The sequence below is a fragment of the Balaenoptera acutorostrata genome, chromosome 2, assembly GCF_949987535.1.
Source record: "Balaenoptera acutorostrata chromosome 2, mBalAcu1.1, whole genome shotgun sequence".
Classification (NCBI taxonomy): Eukaryota; Metazoa; Chordata; class Mammalia; order Artiodactyla; family Balaenopteridae; genus Balaenoptera; species Balaenoptera acutorostrata.
This window is the reverse complement of record NC_080065.1, coordinates 34,914,197-34,932,287: the sequence shown is the minus strand read 5'-3', so window position 1 is coordinate 34,932,287 and position 18,091 is coordinate 34,914,197. Positions and strand designations below refer to the sequence as shown.

The 18,091-nt window shown below is 46.3% G+C and overlaps 1 protein-coding gene across 1 annotated transcript in view; it reads right to left on the bottom strand.

Annotated features, from left to right (window-relative positions):
- Positions 1 to 294: 294 nt before the first annotated feature.
- The window catches only part of EGFLAM (EGF like, fibronectin type III and laminin G domains), a 169,227-nt gene continuing 151,430 nt past the window's right edge, over positions 295 to 18,091 (bottom strand). Inside the window, exons 19-23 of the mRNA XM_007192187.3 lie at positions 14,081 to 14,159; positions 10,941 to 11,084; positions 3,926 to 4,009; positions 2,298 to 2,401; positions 295 to 1,486 (exon numbers count right to left, since the gene is read on the bottom strand). Of these exons, the coding sequence (XP_007192249.2) occupies positions 1,332 to 1,486; positions 2,298 to 2,401; positions 3,926 to 4,009; positions 10,941 to 11,084; positions 14,081 to 14,159 (566 nt within the window). The 3' untranslated portion in view covers positions 295 to 1,331. The remainder of the gene's footprint in view (positions 1,487 to 2,297; positions 2,402 to 3,925; positions 4,010 to 10,940; positions 11,085 to 14,080; positions 14,160 to 18,091) is intronic.

Here is an 18,091-nt window from a genome sequence, read left to right as displayed (position 1 = left end):
GGTGGCAGCATTCATCTCACTTGCCCTTAGCAAGTCCTGCCATGGGGATCTGCCAGTGAGCCAGCTGTCTCTGGGGTCACCGCATAAGTAGCAAAGTGGCACTGTGATGGCTCAGAAGGAAGCAGCGCCGCTTCTCTGGTTCTTGCCCAGATGCTCAGACCAGGCTGAGGGCGCCCCCAGCTCAGCCTGAGAAACACTGACTGTATTCGTGTCCATTTCTAGACACCGCCTCGGGAGGGATCAGTAACCCCTCCACAGGTGAACGAACGACTAAATGAACGTGCTGTAGCCTTCTTCATCTTCTTTATTCAAGTTCACTACAGACACCCCCCCACTTAGAACCAGAATGACAGTGACCCACCTCAGTAACACATGTGCCTTTCCATCTGCTTATTCTGGAAGCTTCACAGTCACCTCCTTGAGTCACCATTTACTGAGAGAGAACCGTCAGCTCCCCGAAGTGCCCACCCCAAGTTACCTACCCTGCTCTGCTGATGCCACAAAGGGCCCAGACAAGTCTCCTTTGGGAGAAAATTCTTAGGAAGTGTGCAAAGAATTCAGGGCTGTCCACCCAAACTTGCAAAAGTATACTGTATGGACAATCTGTAGCTATAAAAATATACACATACAAAAGGACAGCTACAAAGTCATGGCGCCCATTCTCTTAGATTTGCATTATAAAAAGTACGGATTTCTCATTAAAGGTAAACTTTCGGGGGGGGGCAGCTTTATAATTATGATTCTATCTCTAGTCTCCCTTAATCCTTATTTTCATAGTCAGAGCACATTGAACCAGCCAGTGAGGAGGGGAAGGGGTTAATCCTAGTAATTCATGGACCAAAGTAGAGAAATTTGAGGTTCAAGGTCTTACAGTCATTCTGCTGTCAGTAAGAGTGTCAAGAGTCATGGGAGGAGAGAAGTATTTTAATACTGCCCTTTGGGTCTCTCTCTCTCTTTTTTTTTTCCTTTCTTTCTTTTTTTTTTGTTTTTCTTACAAACTATGAATCACAACACAGTCATTGAGCTACAGCAGACAGGCTCGGAAATTCGCCGTGATGTGTGATCTCTGGCGGCCACTACACATTCAATGGACAAAGTCCGATGTTTCCTACACAGAGCATTCCGTTGGGTTTGGCCCACAGAATGTCAGCAGGAAAGGCCACCCAGGGACTCTTGTCTCGGTCCTAGTTTCCCATCAGGGTGCACTTGCTCCTTGATGAGAGGAAACACACCTGGTCCCCGTGCCTCTGTGTGTAGTGTCAGGCAAGGTCTTGGGGCCCCCGGGATTCTCAGGATAGAAGGTTCTGTCCCTCGGGCAGAGCCAACTGCTGTTACTTGGCTCCACAAGTGTTGATGTTTTTCCCATCCACGGCGTCTTCCACGAGGGAAATGTGGTAATCGGTGGACAGGGTAAAATGAGAAATGCAGCCCACGAGGCCTCGCATGTACTGCCTGTTAGTGTGCAGAGCAATTTCCTTCATTCCACCTGCCAGGAAGCCAAAGGAAGATGACGTGAGTCAAAGGGAAGGATGTCTCTTCAGTATGCCTGAGTGTCTACTGACCAAGGCGTCCCTCAGCTGATAAGATAGGTGAGGCTGCGGTACCTAGAACTCAGGACATCGCAGCTGTCTAATTTATAATTATCCTTGAAGGAACAAGCTGACTTGGATCAATTTGATACACAATCAGAGACTATAAGTATCCAACTCATAAGTGATTTCTGACCTAGTTGACCACTTAAAACCAAATAGTACCTGGTAAATTTTGAAATGTTGTATAATGTCAACAAAATGTAGTATGTGTGGTAAGAGGTGATGTTATCTTAAACCGAGAGAAATACACTGATGTTGAATGCTTTCGATTAAGTTCACTTTTAGGAAATATCATACAGAGGTATCTTTTCATGTTGATGTGTCAGCGTTAGTGGGTTCTAAGCTATTTACAAAAATACCACTCATTCTAACTCTGAGGGGGCCGGAAAGACAGATCCTCCTTCCTCAGGGAGAATTCAAGGAGCTATATTTAGCAGGTTCCTGTTCTATAAACAAGAAAAGCAGGGTTTTCCTGGTGGATCAGTCCACAGCACAAAAGCATCTAAGTGCTTCCTGACCCCTCAGCCATGAGTCAGAAGTTCAGAAAATGGAAGAATGGAATATCTGGAGAGCTTCCTGATTTCCAAGTATTTGACTGATCCAGTGAAGTACACAGCTTTGGGAAGCCCCAGCATGACAAACGGAAGGCTAAGAAGAAAATGCACTGGCATAATTTAGGTTTCGTCAAAGGTCAAGGTCACTTACCCACATACAGCGCTCCATTGATGTTGAGCTGCCTCATCACGCCAGGTGACTTGCCTGTTCTGGCCCCATAGTCATCCACAGTTATCTTTCCTGATTGGCCATCCCTGTAAAAACCGCCGCCATTTTTGGAGCTTCATTCACTAATTCAGTCATGCATTCATTTTAATACAAATGTATTATTGAAATCCTTACTAAGCACCAGGCACTATACTAAATGATGGAGCTGCCAAAATGAAACAAACAAAAACAAACAAACAAAAAACCACGGAAATTCCTAAGACAAACAAAAATCAAATTGCCGGTGATCCCACAGTGTCACCACTCTATGGTAGAAGAATGGCCGGGAGCTGTGGAATTCTACAGGATGACAACAGAAGCCCAGGGAAAGCTTCTGAAAAAAAGATTCTGAGATGCGTTTTGAAGGCTGGGTGGGTCAGGTGAAGGAGAAGGCTAATGCAGACAGGAAGTGGTAACGACAAAGAGAGAAAGGACATGGCGGTTGGTACAGACTGAACATACAGAATTCTAGAGGTGGGAACAGAGTAGTAAAAGATGAAGCCAGAAGCAGATGGTGAGGGGCATAAGGAGCTTAGTTAGAATTTATCCTGAAGGTGAGAGGGAACCAGAGAAGAACTTTAACAGGAGGAGTGGTGGTGACATGGTGACGCATGGTGAGTGTGGATGTTATTCTAAGCACAATGGGAAGCCAATGCAGTAGTCTTTGTTGGTAGAAGATTACTCTCAGGGAGGACGAAGAATGGCTTTGAGGTTTCTAAAGGACCCAGAGAGTCACCCAAAAGTGACTCTGAGGACAGTGGAATGGAGGTGGTCATCTGTGGCAAGGGCTTTGCAGTTTTTTAAGGTGGTTTCCAAAAAGCAGCCACACTTCTCCTCCTTCTCCTTCTTTTCTTCCTCTTTTTTTAACGAGTTCTTTATTGGTCTTTTAATGTTCCTTTTTTATAGCAATCACTTCTTGTTTCTTGGGTTAATAGCCTCTCTTATCTCACTGATGATATTAATGTTTTCATCATTGTTTTCATTCATAGTCTCTGTTTCCTCCAAGTTGCTTTGTTATATCTATTTGTTCTGATATCCATCTTTCATACTGGAAACCTTTTTCAAATGCCTAGTGATCCCCGACTGCCACACAGATAAGTGTTGAGCGCCAAGAAACAGACTGGAAGCCCTGTGTGCTGGATGGCTTTTGTTGACTGTGCTGTGATCTGGCTCAGTAATTGCCTTGGGGGAATACCTGGATTTCCTATTCTTCTTACTGTGGGGTATAGACCTGGCTCCCAGCATTCTGGAATCTCCTCAAAGTCCACCTGCTCTGAAATCTTATCTCACTAGAGATATCTAGATCTCCCTGGAAGGTGAGGGCTTCTTCAAGTTTAGCCATCGACATTCTTTCTCTAGAAGATCTCTGCTGAGTGAAGATTTGGGAGTTCAGCCTCTCTGGCCTGCTAGTGTTAGTAAAGGGCACAGGTGGGAGTTGGTACCGAGATGCCCTAATGACCCGGATCAAGGATACTTGGATGCCAGGCCAGGATGGGGAACAGGAAATGGGACTAAAGGGAATTGGAGAGCACATGGCGTCAGCTCTGTCTCACACTGTGGCAGGTACTCACCGAACAGCCTTGACTCGGTGCCACCGACCGTCATTGAATGAACCATTCACCATGATGGATGCTACACCACTGCCCAGGTTATAGCTAAAGGCGTCGGAGAAGAACAAGACAGAGAACAGAATAAAACACTGATGTACAGACCGATGGTCGTTCACAAATGATTCTCACTGAGAAAGTTCTTTGGAGCTCAGGATGTAGTTTCTTTAACACAAAACAAAACAATGTTATAAAGACACTAGGTCCCCAGATTAGGCCATGAGTGACCAAAACTGGTTTTTTATTTTTAATTGTGGTAAAGTTTACAGTCTTAACCATTTTTAAGTGTACAGTTCAGTAGTGTTAAGTATATTCACATTGCTATGCAACCAATTCCAGAACTTTCTCATCCTGTAAAACTGAAACCCTCTACCCATTAAACAACTTCCCATTTCGCCCTCCCCCAGCCCTTGGCAACCACCATTCTACTTTCTGTTTCTATGAATTTGACTGCCCTAGGTACCTTGTATAAGTAGGGTCATACAGTGTTTGTCTCTTTGTAACTGGCTTTTTTCACTTAGCATAATGTCCTCAAGGTTGATTTATTTTAGGCTCTATGTACAGTATTAGAGCATAAGGAACAAAAGGGCTTTATCATTTGTAATGTGTTGTATCAATACTAGGTTGAATAGTATCCCCCCAAAATTAATGTCCACCCAGAATCTCAAAATGTGACCTTATTTGGAAACAAGGTCTTTGCATATGTAATTAGTTAAGAGGGGTTATAAGGGGGTTATATGGGGTTAGGGAGGAAGTCATATGGGGTTAGGGAGGCCCTAAATCCAATATGACCGGTGTCCTTATAAAAAGAGGAAATTTGGACACAGAGACAAAGACATACAGAGAAGAACGCCACATGAAGATGGGACTGGAACGATGCATCTATAAGCCAAGGAACACCAAGGATTGCCAGCAACCATCAGAACCTAGGGGAGAGTCATAGAACAGACTGCCTCAGAGCCCCCAGAAGGAAGCCACCCTGCCAACAGCTCCAGGTTGAAATTCTCGCCTCCAGAACTGTGCGAGAATACATTTCTATTGTTTTAAGTCACCCAATTTGTGGTAATTTGTTATAGCAGTCCTCAGAAACTAATACATGTGTTTTTACTTTTCAAAAAACAAAACAGAAGAAAACATTGCAGAGCAAGCTGAGCCCCAAAGAATTTATGGGAAGTTGCCTAAAATCTCAAAGCTAACATATAGGACTTGAACTTGATGTCTTACCTGCCTCCCACCCTGCCACATTTTACTTGGTAGCTTTCTATTTCCTATTTCAGTTGCCAGATACTGTGATATGCTAAGGGGATCAGAAGACATGCATATGTTGTTTACCAGAGAGAAATAACCCTCTTAGTCCACTGTTCATTCAATTATTCTAATTTAATTCAATACAACAAATATTTGGTGAGTGACTATTCTAGGCTGGGCACTGGACCAGCTGCCTAGACCTCCCCTTGATAAAATAATAAAGCCTATGTAATCATGCTTTTGAAGGAAAATGTATTCCACCTGGACAACCCTTTTCTCATCTTGTAAGAGGACATGTCTCTCCTTCAGCTCATTGGCCAAGAAATAGGAATATTGAGAGGAAACCCGCATTAGCCACTGAGCTCTTGCATGCACTCAGTATAAGAAAAGAGCAAGAATAGAAAGCTTTGGCTTTCCCCAGGGAAAGCACTATGGGTCCTTTCTTTAATACTGGAGCCTCAAAGAAGTCACACAGCCCATCGACATTTAACCAAGAATAGAACTCGGGTGACTTGACAAACTCTGAGACAAAGCTGTTGCTCTGACCCAGAAAAATCCACTGTTTTCTAATGAATTTTCCCACATCAAGTGTCTCCTTGTATGAAGCAGCCTGGAGGTGGAATTTTCAGATTTCATTATTTAGTGGCCAAATGCTTGTTGAAGAAATGAATGAGTATAAGGCAGGGCTGAGAGCTGGTTGGCAGAAACCAACCAGCTGAATTACTGGGGCTGAATTACTATGTGGGCTTTTATGAGAGGCAGAACGGGGCGATAGAAAGAGCCTAGACACTTGGATTAGATGAATCTGCCTCAATTCCCAGTCTCGCCAATTACTAGTTCTGTGATCTTGGGCAATTTGCTTCGTTTCTCTGAGCCTAAATTTTCTAATCTGTGAAATGGGGTACTAATACCTTCCCTGAAGGATCTTAGGGAAGATTCAGTAAGATAACATATGTAAAGAGCACAGCACATAGTAGGAGCCAAACAAATAATCCCACCGCCCCCAATATATGCAGTACTTAATGCAGCTTGGATATAGCGTCAAACAATACAACCTGGGGGAACTAGCAATAGGAGAAAGTTGCCGCCAAGAGATAAACTTATCAAGCCTCTCCTGGAAGAGTAGTCATGTGTGAGAGTAAACCAACAGGCTGTAAATATGTAACCAGAACGTCCAGAAACACCCAGGTCTCAGAATCAAGGTGACTTGGGTATAGCTGCAGTGGCACTGGACTGGAATGTGATTGTAATCCAGTGAATGGAAACCTTTTCAGTTGTGTTCGGACAAAGGACGGGCCTTCTTCTTCTGTTCTCCAGCCTGGTAACATGCCTGTTCATGCAATGAGCCAGATTGTATTCAAGGGAGCAAACGCTGAACCCAGCAGACAGGAATCCAGCCATCACTGCAGGTGGTGGCGTGGCCCAGTTGCCACATCTCGGCCTGACTCTCCAACCCCCCTCGACTCTCTCTGATTTCAGACCCTCCGAATAACCTCCTGCTCCCCCAGACACCTGATACATCACCCTGGAACTTCTCTTTCTTTTAAATAATAAATGACCAAGAATAGTGGTTGCCTTCGTTGGGAGAGGGCATGAGGGAGCCTTCCTGGGTGTGGGTGGAGAAATGTTTTATACCTTGTTCTGGGTGGTGGTTACACAGGTGTTTACATGTTTAAAAATGTATTGAGCTGTACACCTAGTATTTTGCACTTTATGTAAATTATACCTCAATTTTTTAAAAATTGAACTATAGTTGAATTACAACGTTGAGTTAGGTTCTGGTGTACAGGGAAGTGTACACCACCAGTCTATGTATATGCTTTTTCAGATTCTTTTCCATTATAGGTTATTACAAGATACTGAATATAGTTCCCTGTGCTATACAGTAGGACCCTGTTGTTCATTTTATATATAGAACTGTGTATCTGTTAATCCCAAACTCCTAATTTATCCCTCCCAACCCCCTTCCCCTTCGGTAACCATAAATTTGTTTTCTCTGTCTGTGAGTGTGCTTGTTTTGTAGATAAGTTCATTTGCATCACATTTTTTTTAGATTCCACATATGAGTGATATCATATAATATTTGTCTTTCTCTGACTCACTTCACTTAGTTATACCTCAATTTTTTTAAAAAGGTAAAAACATGTGAATGAACGAATAAATGAATAAATGCACGACTGGTTTCTCTATCAATCAATGTCCTGTGTATCCGGTTCGTGTGAATCGGTTATCCTGATCCAAGTGTACCTACTCAATTTGGTGCTCACGAAAGGCTAGGAGGCTGAGCACCAAGGTGGGCCACCAGGAAATGCCATCAGGTGGGGTCCTTATGGTGGCACTTATACTTAGGCCTCCTTTAAAGTATAGCACAGGGTACTTTGCTAATGTCAGACTGCTTTCCTTTCTCTGCAGCATGAAAATGTTATCAAGGTCACATGGAAAATTAGTGGGAAAGATCGCCCGTAAAGTGATATTCACACACCTGGTTTCATGCCCTAAACATAATCATAAACCAAAATGAAACAAAACAAACAGCAAACACCACACTCTTCGCTGAGCATTTTGATTCCCTTTCTTTTACTTAACCTTGCACCAAAACCATACATAATATTTTTTTAGAATTCCACTGTTTTTCCTTATTCTCTGGCTGAAGTGCTTTGAGCACTAAATTAGCAAAAGGACAAGCATTCAGGTGAAGAAAGCTGAGATTATATTGTATTATCTTAGGTTTCCTACTGTTTGCTTTGGACCTGGATCAAACACCAAAACCTCAAAAATGGTTCATCTACCCAATCAACCAGTTCACTCTCTAGGTTCCACTGATGTAAACTGCTTGAGGGCAGGGCCTTATTCAGATTAATAACAACAATAACAATAATAATAGCTAAATTTTATTTAGTAGATATTGTGCCAACTTCCTGACATATGTTAGCGATCAGAGTTTTTAGAACATAGAAAACACCCGATCAGGGGTAATCATGATCACTAATAACTAGATATGCCAGGCCCTGCACTAAGCCCTTTCTATGAATTAACTCATTCAGTCCTCATGACTAACCGTTTCCTTTTACGGAGGTCGGGTAACTTGCAGGAGATCACGTGGCCGTGGGAACCCGGCACGTCTGACTCTGAAGCCCATGCTTCAGACCCTGTTTCTCAGGGCGTGGTGGTTCCTGATGGCTTCCAATGAGGATCTGGCGCTCAGCGGGACTTCCTCCACCAGCACCTCTGGGTGTGAGCCCAGGAATCCGGTAACCTCTAACACGAGACCCGCAGCTGACTCTCTGTATGCTGACAATTTCAAACCAGTGGCCACACTCCGACTCCTCTCTGTGCCCAGCCTCCCGCAGGGCTTCCATACTTCTGTGTCGGGTGAGTAATGTTGGGGGGAGTAGCTGCCCAGAGGCAGGAAATGCAGCAAAGCAGCCGCGCCGGGCCTGGGGCCCAGGGAAGAGTTCAGATGTCTGCCTGCCTCCTGTGGTGTACCCTTTACGCAGAGCACAGCCAGAACTCCAGGCTTAAGAGGACAGCACGGGGCCTATTTCCAGAAACCTGAGAAAGAGATGGTAAGAAAAGAAATACATCGGGATGGCGTGGAGTGGTAAGAAGGGTGCCCCGGGGCCTGGGGGTCTGCCCAGGGCCGGGTGTGAGAGCCAGCGGGGGCTGTGAGGGGGCCCCGAGCAGATCAAGCTTCCCTGTCCAGCTGGGTTTTCGCTGGCGGTTTAGGGGGAAGTTGGGCCTCCCACCCACGGCTGAGCTACTGTTTCAGTTCCCTTTTCTGGGCACAATCAAGTACTTGAGGCCTTGGCGAGGTTAACCACAGGAAAACCACAAGAAAATGGCTTTGCGCAGCCAGCCTGAAACTGGGGTGTGAAGAGCTCAGCATTTGACCTCAGGGCCCGGGGGAGGGGACGGAGGTGGTGAGAACTGCTCTCTCCAGCTTTCAACCACACACTCGGCTCCCCAAAGTCCCCAACAACCATAGGGCCGCATCGCTGAGCGCGCTCTGCTAGGTAGGGGCAAGCGTGGTGTTGGATAAGTGACATTTCCTTTCGAAATGCCTTTTGTTCGAATTGCAAAGACACAGCATTCTACCCTGGCTGTCAGCAATCCCAGCGCATGACCCACTGAAGCCCCACAATTAAGCCATCATCTCCTCTGCAGTTCCGCTCTCACTTTCATCTATTTCAATTCCAATTAATTCCGTATCATTTAGTGAACACTTGTGCTAGTCACCAGAGGAGGGATTAAAGAAGGGAAAGCCAGAGAAACTCCTGTCCCCATGGAACAGATGGTGAGTAGGGGTTTCAGACCTTAGCAGGTGTCAGAATCACGTGGAGAAACAGTTAACAGATTGCTGGGTCCCACCTCTAGAGTTTTTCTGGTTCAGTAGGTCAGGGGTGGAGCCTGAAAATTTGTATTTTTAATAAGTTCCCAGGAGATGCTGATGCTGTGGGTCCGGGGACCACAGTTTGAGAACCACTGGTCTAAACAAGATATTTCTAACCTCGAGTGAGGCTGTGCTATCACAACCTCTAGAGAAGCTTTTTCATATTACACAGCTGGGGCCTGCCCCTTGGGAATCCCGCCGGCACCCAGCTGCCACCCAGCTTCTGGTGGTGAGAAGTCGTCCAGGTAATCCTTTAGCTACTTCATAGGTACCCATTTGACAAATCTGAGCAGTCTGAACTCACGTAAAAGATGTTAAAACTTCTGGAACTGGCTTATCCGTTATCACCCAAGAAGCACTTTTAAAAATCCAAATGTTGGGTTGCCCTATTGAGATATGAATCTGTGCTTTGTTCTCTGCAGTGGGAGATTGGAAAAAGCAGGCATTCTCCTTCCCAAGGCTCCAGAGTGAATAGGGAGCAGAGTCAGAATATAAAGAAAGGTCTCGAGACTAAATCTTCAGATCTTCCTGAGCTGGAGGGCACTGGGCCAAGTACCCGAGTCCATGCTTGGCAGGATCAAAGTCCTCTTTCGACTACTTCCTAATTTGTAAGTGGGGAGTATATGGCAGTAACATACTAGAACAGGAGTCACAAAATTTTCCTCTAAGGGGCCAGATAATAAATATTTCAGGCTTTGCCGTACAGTCCCTATTGAAACTACTCAAGTGTATCACTGGCGCGTGAAAGCAGCCATTGACAGTACATAAATGAATGAGGGTGGCGGTATTCTGATAAAACTTCATTTACAAAAATGGGTGGTGTGGGCTTCCCTCGTGGCGCAGTGGTTGAGAATCTGCCTGCCAATGCAGGGGACACGGGTTCGAGCCCTGGTCTGGGAAGATCCCACATGCCGCGGAGCAACTGGGCCCGTGAGCCACAATTACTGAGCCTGCGCGTCTGGAGCCTGTGCTCCGCAACAAGAGAGGCTGCGATAATGAGAGGCCCGCGCACCGCGATGAAGAGTGGACCCCGCTTGCCGCAACTAGAGAAAGCCCTCGCACAGAAACGAAGACCCAACACAGCCAAAAATAAATAAATTAAAAAAAAAAAAATGGGTGGTGTGCCAGATTTGGCCGTCAGGCTATAGCTGACCAACTGCTGCTCTAGGGATGGATATTGGAAAGAAAGACCAGGAGCCTCAAATTAACTCGGAGCTGCAGGCAGCTGTTCATTCTAGCAGACTGTGTTCTGGCTCCTTCTGCAACCCTCCGTTTGGCGTGATCTGTACTGTCTGAGAAAAATCGCAAGGTGATGTAGAAAGCAGCTGGAGTAGGAGTTACCTGAACACCAGGGCTCCATCCCGAAGGCCCAAGGAAATGAAGTCACTGTTGGGTCTCATGGGGCTGTCTCCCCTCCACATCAACAGGCCATCTTTAGCAGTTGTCTTAAACCTCATGAATGCATTTGATCTGGATCCTGACACCCTGGAGGAAATACACAAATAGTTACATCAAATCAACCAGTCTCCACCAACATTCATTTCTGAGGAATCCCAGTTTTGTCTGCCAATTATAAAGATAATCTGACATTTCTGACTCTTACTACCAGGAGATTAGAAAAGGCATCACCACCACGAGTCATGCCATGGGTCTAAAGGTCTGACCTCCTCATTCTGCAGTTTGGAGTCTGTCTCTCTCCCCAGGTGTGGTCAAATGCCACAAGAGAGCATTTGATGAGTCACAGATCAGCCAGACTGTGGCCAATGCCACGGTCCCAGCCTGCACCCCCAATACACACCTCAGTCTTCCCTCTTTCCTGTACTACCACTCACGGGTCCTTGGGAAAGTGTATCCTATTCCTCAAAAGGAAGTGGTTTCCTTAATTACCAAGAGGTTCAAGTTGGCAGCTACTCTGGGCTATTACCGTGGCTGTGGATGGTTATCTCTGGAGATGACATCCTTGAGGGCAGAGGAGGAATGACTGGACAAGGGGCAGAGTGTCAGTCAAGGAAGGTGCCTTGATGGGATAATGGTCTCGAGGGGTGTTGGGGCAAAAGCAGGGTGGAGAGGAACAGGAAGATGAGAGGAAGGAAGGGGTGGTCAGGAAGGTCAGGTCCCGGCCCTACAGCTTTGGCTGGGAATAGGATCACGTGATTATGTGTCCCTATCAGTTCTGGGATGTTCTTAACAATTCTTGGGAATAGACTAGTTCACAGATCCAGATTCCCTAGAAATTGACCAGTGTTTCATCTGCAATAAGGAGAAAAGCAACCATGAGGTCCTTAAATAAAAGGTGAGATAAGAGTAAACATAATTTAATATTGCTCCTAAGATGGCACTACTGGAAAAAGCTCTTTGTCCATTTTCCTGTTATGTGTACCATCCCTCTGTCTCACGAACATGGCCTGAGGCTGCAGAGTACATTCCATAGTGAACAGTGGAGGGGACTTTTGTCTAAGGCTTCCCAGAGCCTGAGCTAGACAGGAAGAGATCAATTTTGCCCTCCCCAGGCAGGGTCTCAGAGTGGTGAGCGAGGAGCAGGGTCCATGATACTGACTTCTTCACCAGGCCAGGTGCAGAGCAATCCAGCCCTGGGCTGTTCCCTAGAGAGCTGTTTTCCCAATCTTTTGCCCAAGTTTCCTTCTTTCCCTCACTTGCCTTGGATACACTGATTGGTACAAGCCAATCACGATGGTTCCATTTCTCTTGCAGTGACTGGTTTAGGGGTGGGCATGTGACCCACTGTTGTCCAATGAGACAGAGGAAATTTATCAGGAGAATTCTAGAAAAGACTCCTTTCCTTTTTAAAAGAGTCACATGAAAAAAAAACGTTTTTTTACTTGCATGGGATATTGCCATGATTTATAGCCATTTAATGAGCATTTATGAACAACTGTCTTGTAACCACAAAGGGTATAACCATTGGAAAATATGCTGAAGATAGCAAGGCAGGAAAATGGGTCTTTGATAATACAGTTAATTATCTGAATTAATCAACTCAGGATCCAGTCTAAGTCTGGACAGCTTGTTATGTGAAATAATAAATACCCTTCATGTTTAAGACATTTTGAGCTGAGTTTCCCGTTACTTGCAGCCAAAGGCATCTAACTGAAACAGACCCTGAACTTGACTTTTACCTGCAGCTTCACACACATGCACACGTACATGCACCTACATATATGCACACAGGTGCCGTCGGGCTTTCTGCTTTGGGGCACTGCACCTCCTACTTTCACCAAATCCCTCTGCTCCCAACCACCCAGGGCCTCTCACTAAGCACCAGGGGGCTAGAAACTTGGGCCCTGTTCACACCCTCCCAGTTTCTGGGGACTGAACACCCTTCCATCTCTGGGGAAAAAGGGCTGAAGAAAGAAGAGGGTTTCTTGGCTGGGAATCCATTTTGCCTAAGGCCCATGCAAGACAACCTTGATCAACACAACATGGGATTAAAGAAACAAAACCCTGCCTGTCTGGTGTGTGTCCAGAGTCACCAGGGACACCCAATGCCCCAGGAAAATGTCTCTCAACCTCTTTTGTTCCTCGAAAAGCCACCAAATCCCACCCTAAGAACTGGATGCCTTTGGCTTAAAGCATTGCCTTAGTCTGTGAATATGCGATCAACCTGAAGAGGATGGAAAAATTCTAGAATGATTGTGCTGGCGGTAGGGTGAGGGATGGCACACTCTAAACTACAAAGAGCTAGGGGGAAGGAAAAGAAAGAGAAAAGGGTAAACTGAAAGCGCCAAAGCCAAGCTTCACTCGATTGAAGACTTTGCCTAGAACCAGTCTTTCCCCTGTCGTGTAAAATAGGCTATTCCAGACCAGGAGCTTGGACCCCAGAGCAGGGCTGGAGCTTCTGCCACCAGCGATTAAAAGCCACAGCTGTGACTCAGGCATCTCCTTGGATCAGGCTCTTGTATCCACATGAAGAGAGCTGAGGAGCCCCCCACCGAACTGGAAAGAGCCTGAAGAGGACAGTGGACCTCGTTGATGAAGACGCAAAGTAGGACACGGACTTGGGGCTGTTGTCTGGTGGAGGGTGCCCCAGAACCCTTCCTCGGCTGGCCTCTTCAGACCATGGCCACAGAGCAGCATGACACTGACTGCCCTGCTGGGGAATCGGACTCATATAACCCTGGCTTCGGGAGCATCAAGTTCTCACTGCTTCTCAAAGCCTGAATATTAGAAATCCCGGGGCTGGGCACGTCCCTCTCTCTGGGAACGTTCCTTGGACCAGAAAGGCTTTGGGTTGTTTGTCATGGGCTTGTTTCAAAGGCTGCATTTTTGAGTTTGTTTTTTGTGTTGTTTTGTTCTAGTTTCTATGTTTATTTTGTATGTTTTTCCCCCCGGGACTATGGCTAAATTCTCGTGCCTTTTTGGAGAGCTATCTTCTGGCACGGAAGACAAGGAAAAGCTCTGGGAAAGATATTGAGAAACTGACCTACCAGGAGATAAGGGAGGTGCCTGTGGAAGCTTCTTACCTCTTGAGGATATCTGGATGGTCATATGTCAGGTAACTGCGGCCGATAAACTGAGGGATCTCAATGGCTTCCGTGATGGCTGAGACAGAACAGAAAATGGAGGTTACATGCTACATGACTCTCTTGACCCCGGCACTCCACCACGTGGCAGGAAAATACAAAGAAAGCCAGCTCCTGGAGGTAGGACATTTATCAACTTGGCGGCCCCTTCCTCTTGGCTGCACAGGCACTTGGCCTGGTTTGGGACTGCCCGGCCTGATGGCCTGTAATTGGCATCTCTCTGCTGTCCCCTCTCTGGGGCTGGCTGTCACTCCTATCGGTCTCAGCACTGCCGAGAAGGCTCGCAATATGCCAAAACTTGAACTGTGCCCAATTATTCTTGGAAGCCAAAGGGCAGGTCTTGGGCCATGCGAGGAGCAGCTGGGGATAACCCTCCTTCTCCAAGGGAGGCAGAGAAAACAATCCCTTCAACAAAACCCACCAGGATTTCTCTAGCTGAAGCCAATCCGGTCCAGAGCCCTTTCAGCCATGACCTCAGACACTGGTGAAGCAGAGGGGATGAGGCTTTGACAATTGTTTGCAAATCACCTCCCCGTGTCGTATTTCACAAGATTTTCACCACAATCACAGGAAGGAGCAGGGAGTGCGGGGGTGGGGGGGGGGGGAAGGGGAGTGTTTGATTGTTCCCATTTTTATAGAATAGGAAAATGAGGCATAAAATCATCAAGGATTTGCCCAAGATCATACAGCTAAGAAAGCAATAGACCATGAGCCAGACCGACTCTCCCCAGTTCTGGCCCTCAGCCCACTTTTTACTTTTCAATATTTTAGAAGCGTGTTTCCTTCCTCCCAACTTCTCATCTTTGTTTTCTTGAGGAATCTCCTTCTTCCATACAGTCAGTAAAAGAATAGGCTAAGGAGTTGTGTTTGGTGTCACAAATTAGGGATAATTTAGGGGATTTCTTCTAAAGAGATTATAGCAATATCTCTTTTCTCTTTAGAAAGACACAAACGGCAGTTTAAATAAATTAAGGTAGAGTGAATCTCATGTTTAAAGAAATGTACAAAACGAGAGAGAATAAGCCAGCTTATAAAACGAGTTCTAGTTTCACAAAAATTTGTTGTTGGTACAAAGAAGACACTGAACTAAGGACTCTATACCCAGGGGAGAAAACGTATAATTATTGACACTACAAACGACAGGAGAGTTTAAACTCAACTTCTAAACATTAAAAGAAAGAAGGAAGGAGGGAAGGAAGGAAGGAAGGAAGGAAGGAAGGAAGGAAGGAAAGCAAAACACAAAACCCAATGACACTGGGCCCCCAAATATAAGTTCCTATGTTAGCAGGTCACCCACAGCAGGCTCCCATCCTCTTCATAAAAAAAATAAAGGAAGGAAGGAAAGGAGGAAGGGAGAAAGAAAGAAAACAAGAAATGCAGAACAGAAGTAAAAAAATGTTAAAGACAGTTTCTGAGGTAACTATCCAAGAAATTGCTTCACTGTCCTCTGAGGCAGCACAGCCCAAGACAAGGGCCTGCTGACCGGAGGGCCTTTTAGAGACTGAAATGAACAGCTCTTGCATCTTAAATTCTGGGCTGTACCACAGGCCTGTCTTCCTCTGCTTAAAGTGAGTAGGAGGAAGAAGGAAGAAAAAGAAGTCGAGAGAAGGAAAAAGATGCAAAATGGCACGAGTAGAAAGATGGTGGGAAGAGGGAAGAAGAAGGGGAAAGTAGATGCCAGAAGAGGAGAAAAGAAAACATGGAGGAGAAGGTGTAAAAATGGACGGCAGCCCCGGGCAGGGGAAGGAGACGGGGATGGGAAAGGTGAGGCTGGGATAGAGGACCCAGAGGAGCAGAAACAGAAAGGAGAGGGCCAGAGGGGGGGATGAGAGGGAAGAGTGCGGAAATGCAGGAGGGCAGGAGAGCTCTTAGCTGGGCCGGCAGGCCCCGGGCTGCAGGCTGCTAGTGCTGAGACAGGAGGAGAGCTAAACATCACCCCGGCGCCCCTGCTGGGTTTGGCTGAGCCTCAGGCAGGGCCTGTCCCTGCTGTTATTGGCCATGGATGTGGGTCTGTGGCCAATAGTCATCATTCCCCTGGACTCCTTGAAATGGTCAGGACGCGCTCTGCACCTGGACCCTCAGAGGGGTGTGTATGAGCCCCGTCCAGGTGCCTGCTAAGCCCCCCAGCTCAGGAGCTCAGGGCTCCCCGAGGTCCAGCTGGGAGACAAGTGCGTTCCCAGGGCCGGCGATTTTGGAGGAAGGATGCCCTACCACCCTGGGAGGTGTGTCCCCCTCATTACCTCTGCAGGCGGTTGGCCTGCCCTGTGCCCGCAGCCTGCCCTGGCATGAGCCCAGGGCACTGTCACAGCTTCTCAGAGGACTCACTGTACTTACTATTGAGGCAGTAGTTCCCACACTCTGCCAGGTGCCAGCATGAAACAGAACAGGGAAGGTCAGAATCTCACAGTCATTGTAAAATCCCAATTACTTTGGTTGCAGATTTCTGGGAACCAGCCTTGCTGCCCTCGTGGAGCCCTGCAGGAATTCACATTCCTCTTACGGAATGTGAATCTGATTCCCAACGGCACCAAGTCACCCAACACGCCTCGCCAGTCCCAGCTCACGAGGGGAGGCGCAGGTGGTGGTGGGCCAAGAAGATGTGTGTAATAAATTATCCAACACCTCTGAGGCTCCCCTGAGCTTGCGCTGACGGTCCCCATTTAATCTAAACCTGGAGAAATAACTCCTTGCTGAAGTTACTTACCTTGTCAATGACCATTTATTTTCTTGGCTCCAGGTTACGTGTGAAAAAGGAATGATAAGCCAGCCAGCTGCCTCTTTTCTCTCCCTAGTGGAAAATATCACCCTAATTCCCACCCCACCCCCTTTGCAATATTCCAGAGCCCTGGTGATGTGGTGATTAACAAAGAGCAGGGGAACGCTCTAGAAATGACACCACTGAATACAAAAATGGTGGAAATATACTCAGTGTCGTCACTGAGTGGATAAACATTAATTCCGTCCTACAACATTACAGCTAGAAGTGACCATCTAGCCCTTTCTGGCCCTTTGTGGTTTGTTTAAATATTGTAAGCACAGCTATATTTGATCCTAACCCTTTATATCTGATTTCTTCTACATTGTCTTTTTTTCTGTGGTAAAGGCACGAGTCGAAAAGTGTTTTGGGTGCTTCCTCACATTTAGACCTAAAAGCTCGTGCCATCTGGTAACACAAATAATACCCCAATGAATAGCAGCCTGCAAGCTAGGCAAAGCATTTTCCACTGCAGGGACTTGAAATTCCCAAGGGACCATGACGAGTTAAAGGGAGCTTGCTGGCTCCTTCATACAGTCCCAGGACCAGTGAAGGAAGGACCTGGGGTGGTGTAACCTAGCTTTCCCAGCAGCCAGGACTCCTCTCAACAACCCCCTGAGACATGGCCATCCAGCCCCAGGGAACACTTTCCACGATGGGTAGCTCTGTCGCCCATAGGGCAGCACCCTCCCCTGCCAGACAGCTCTACTTGGAGCAGATGTCTTGGTTCCAAGAAACTGACTCTGCAGCCATAAAGTAAAGAACAGCAAAAAAAATGCTTTTCAATACTACCAGTCTTCAGCTATCTAAACATGAACATCTAGGTTGAACACCCCCCCCCAAATTTTCCATTGTTTATGATACACCATCAAAAGAAAACAAATTCCCTGTAGTATGCACAATTTCTATGTTTTATTCACTTGTGTTTTTTCATACTGAGTTTTCTTAAATTATAGCCCATACTTAATGATGCTATGTGTTTTATGCACTGGGACCCCTCTCCCCGGCCAAAAAAAAAAATCACCCAAATCAGACCCAGCAATACGATGTGAATTTACTAAACACAACATAAAATGTCCAGAAGGTGGGAGATCAGTATAGGTCAGGCAGGTTCCCATCTTTGAGGACTGCGCACCCCTGACAAATGTGTGACCTAAGCCATTAGCTTTTGGTGTCGGTAGTGAGTGTGGCGCAGC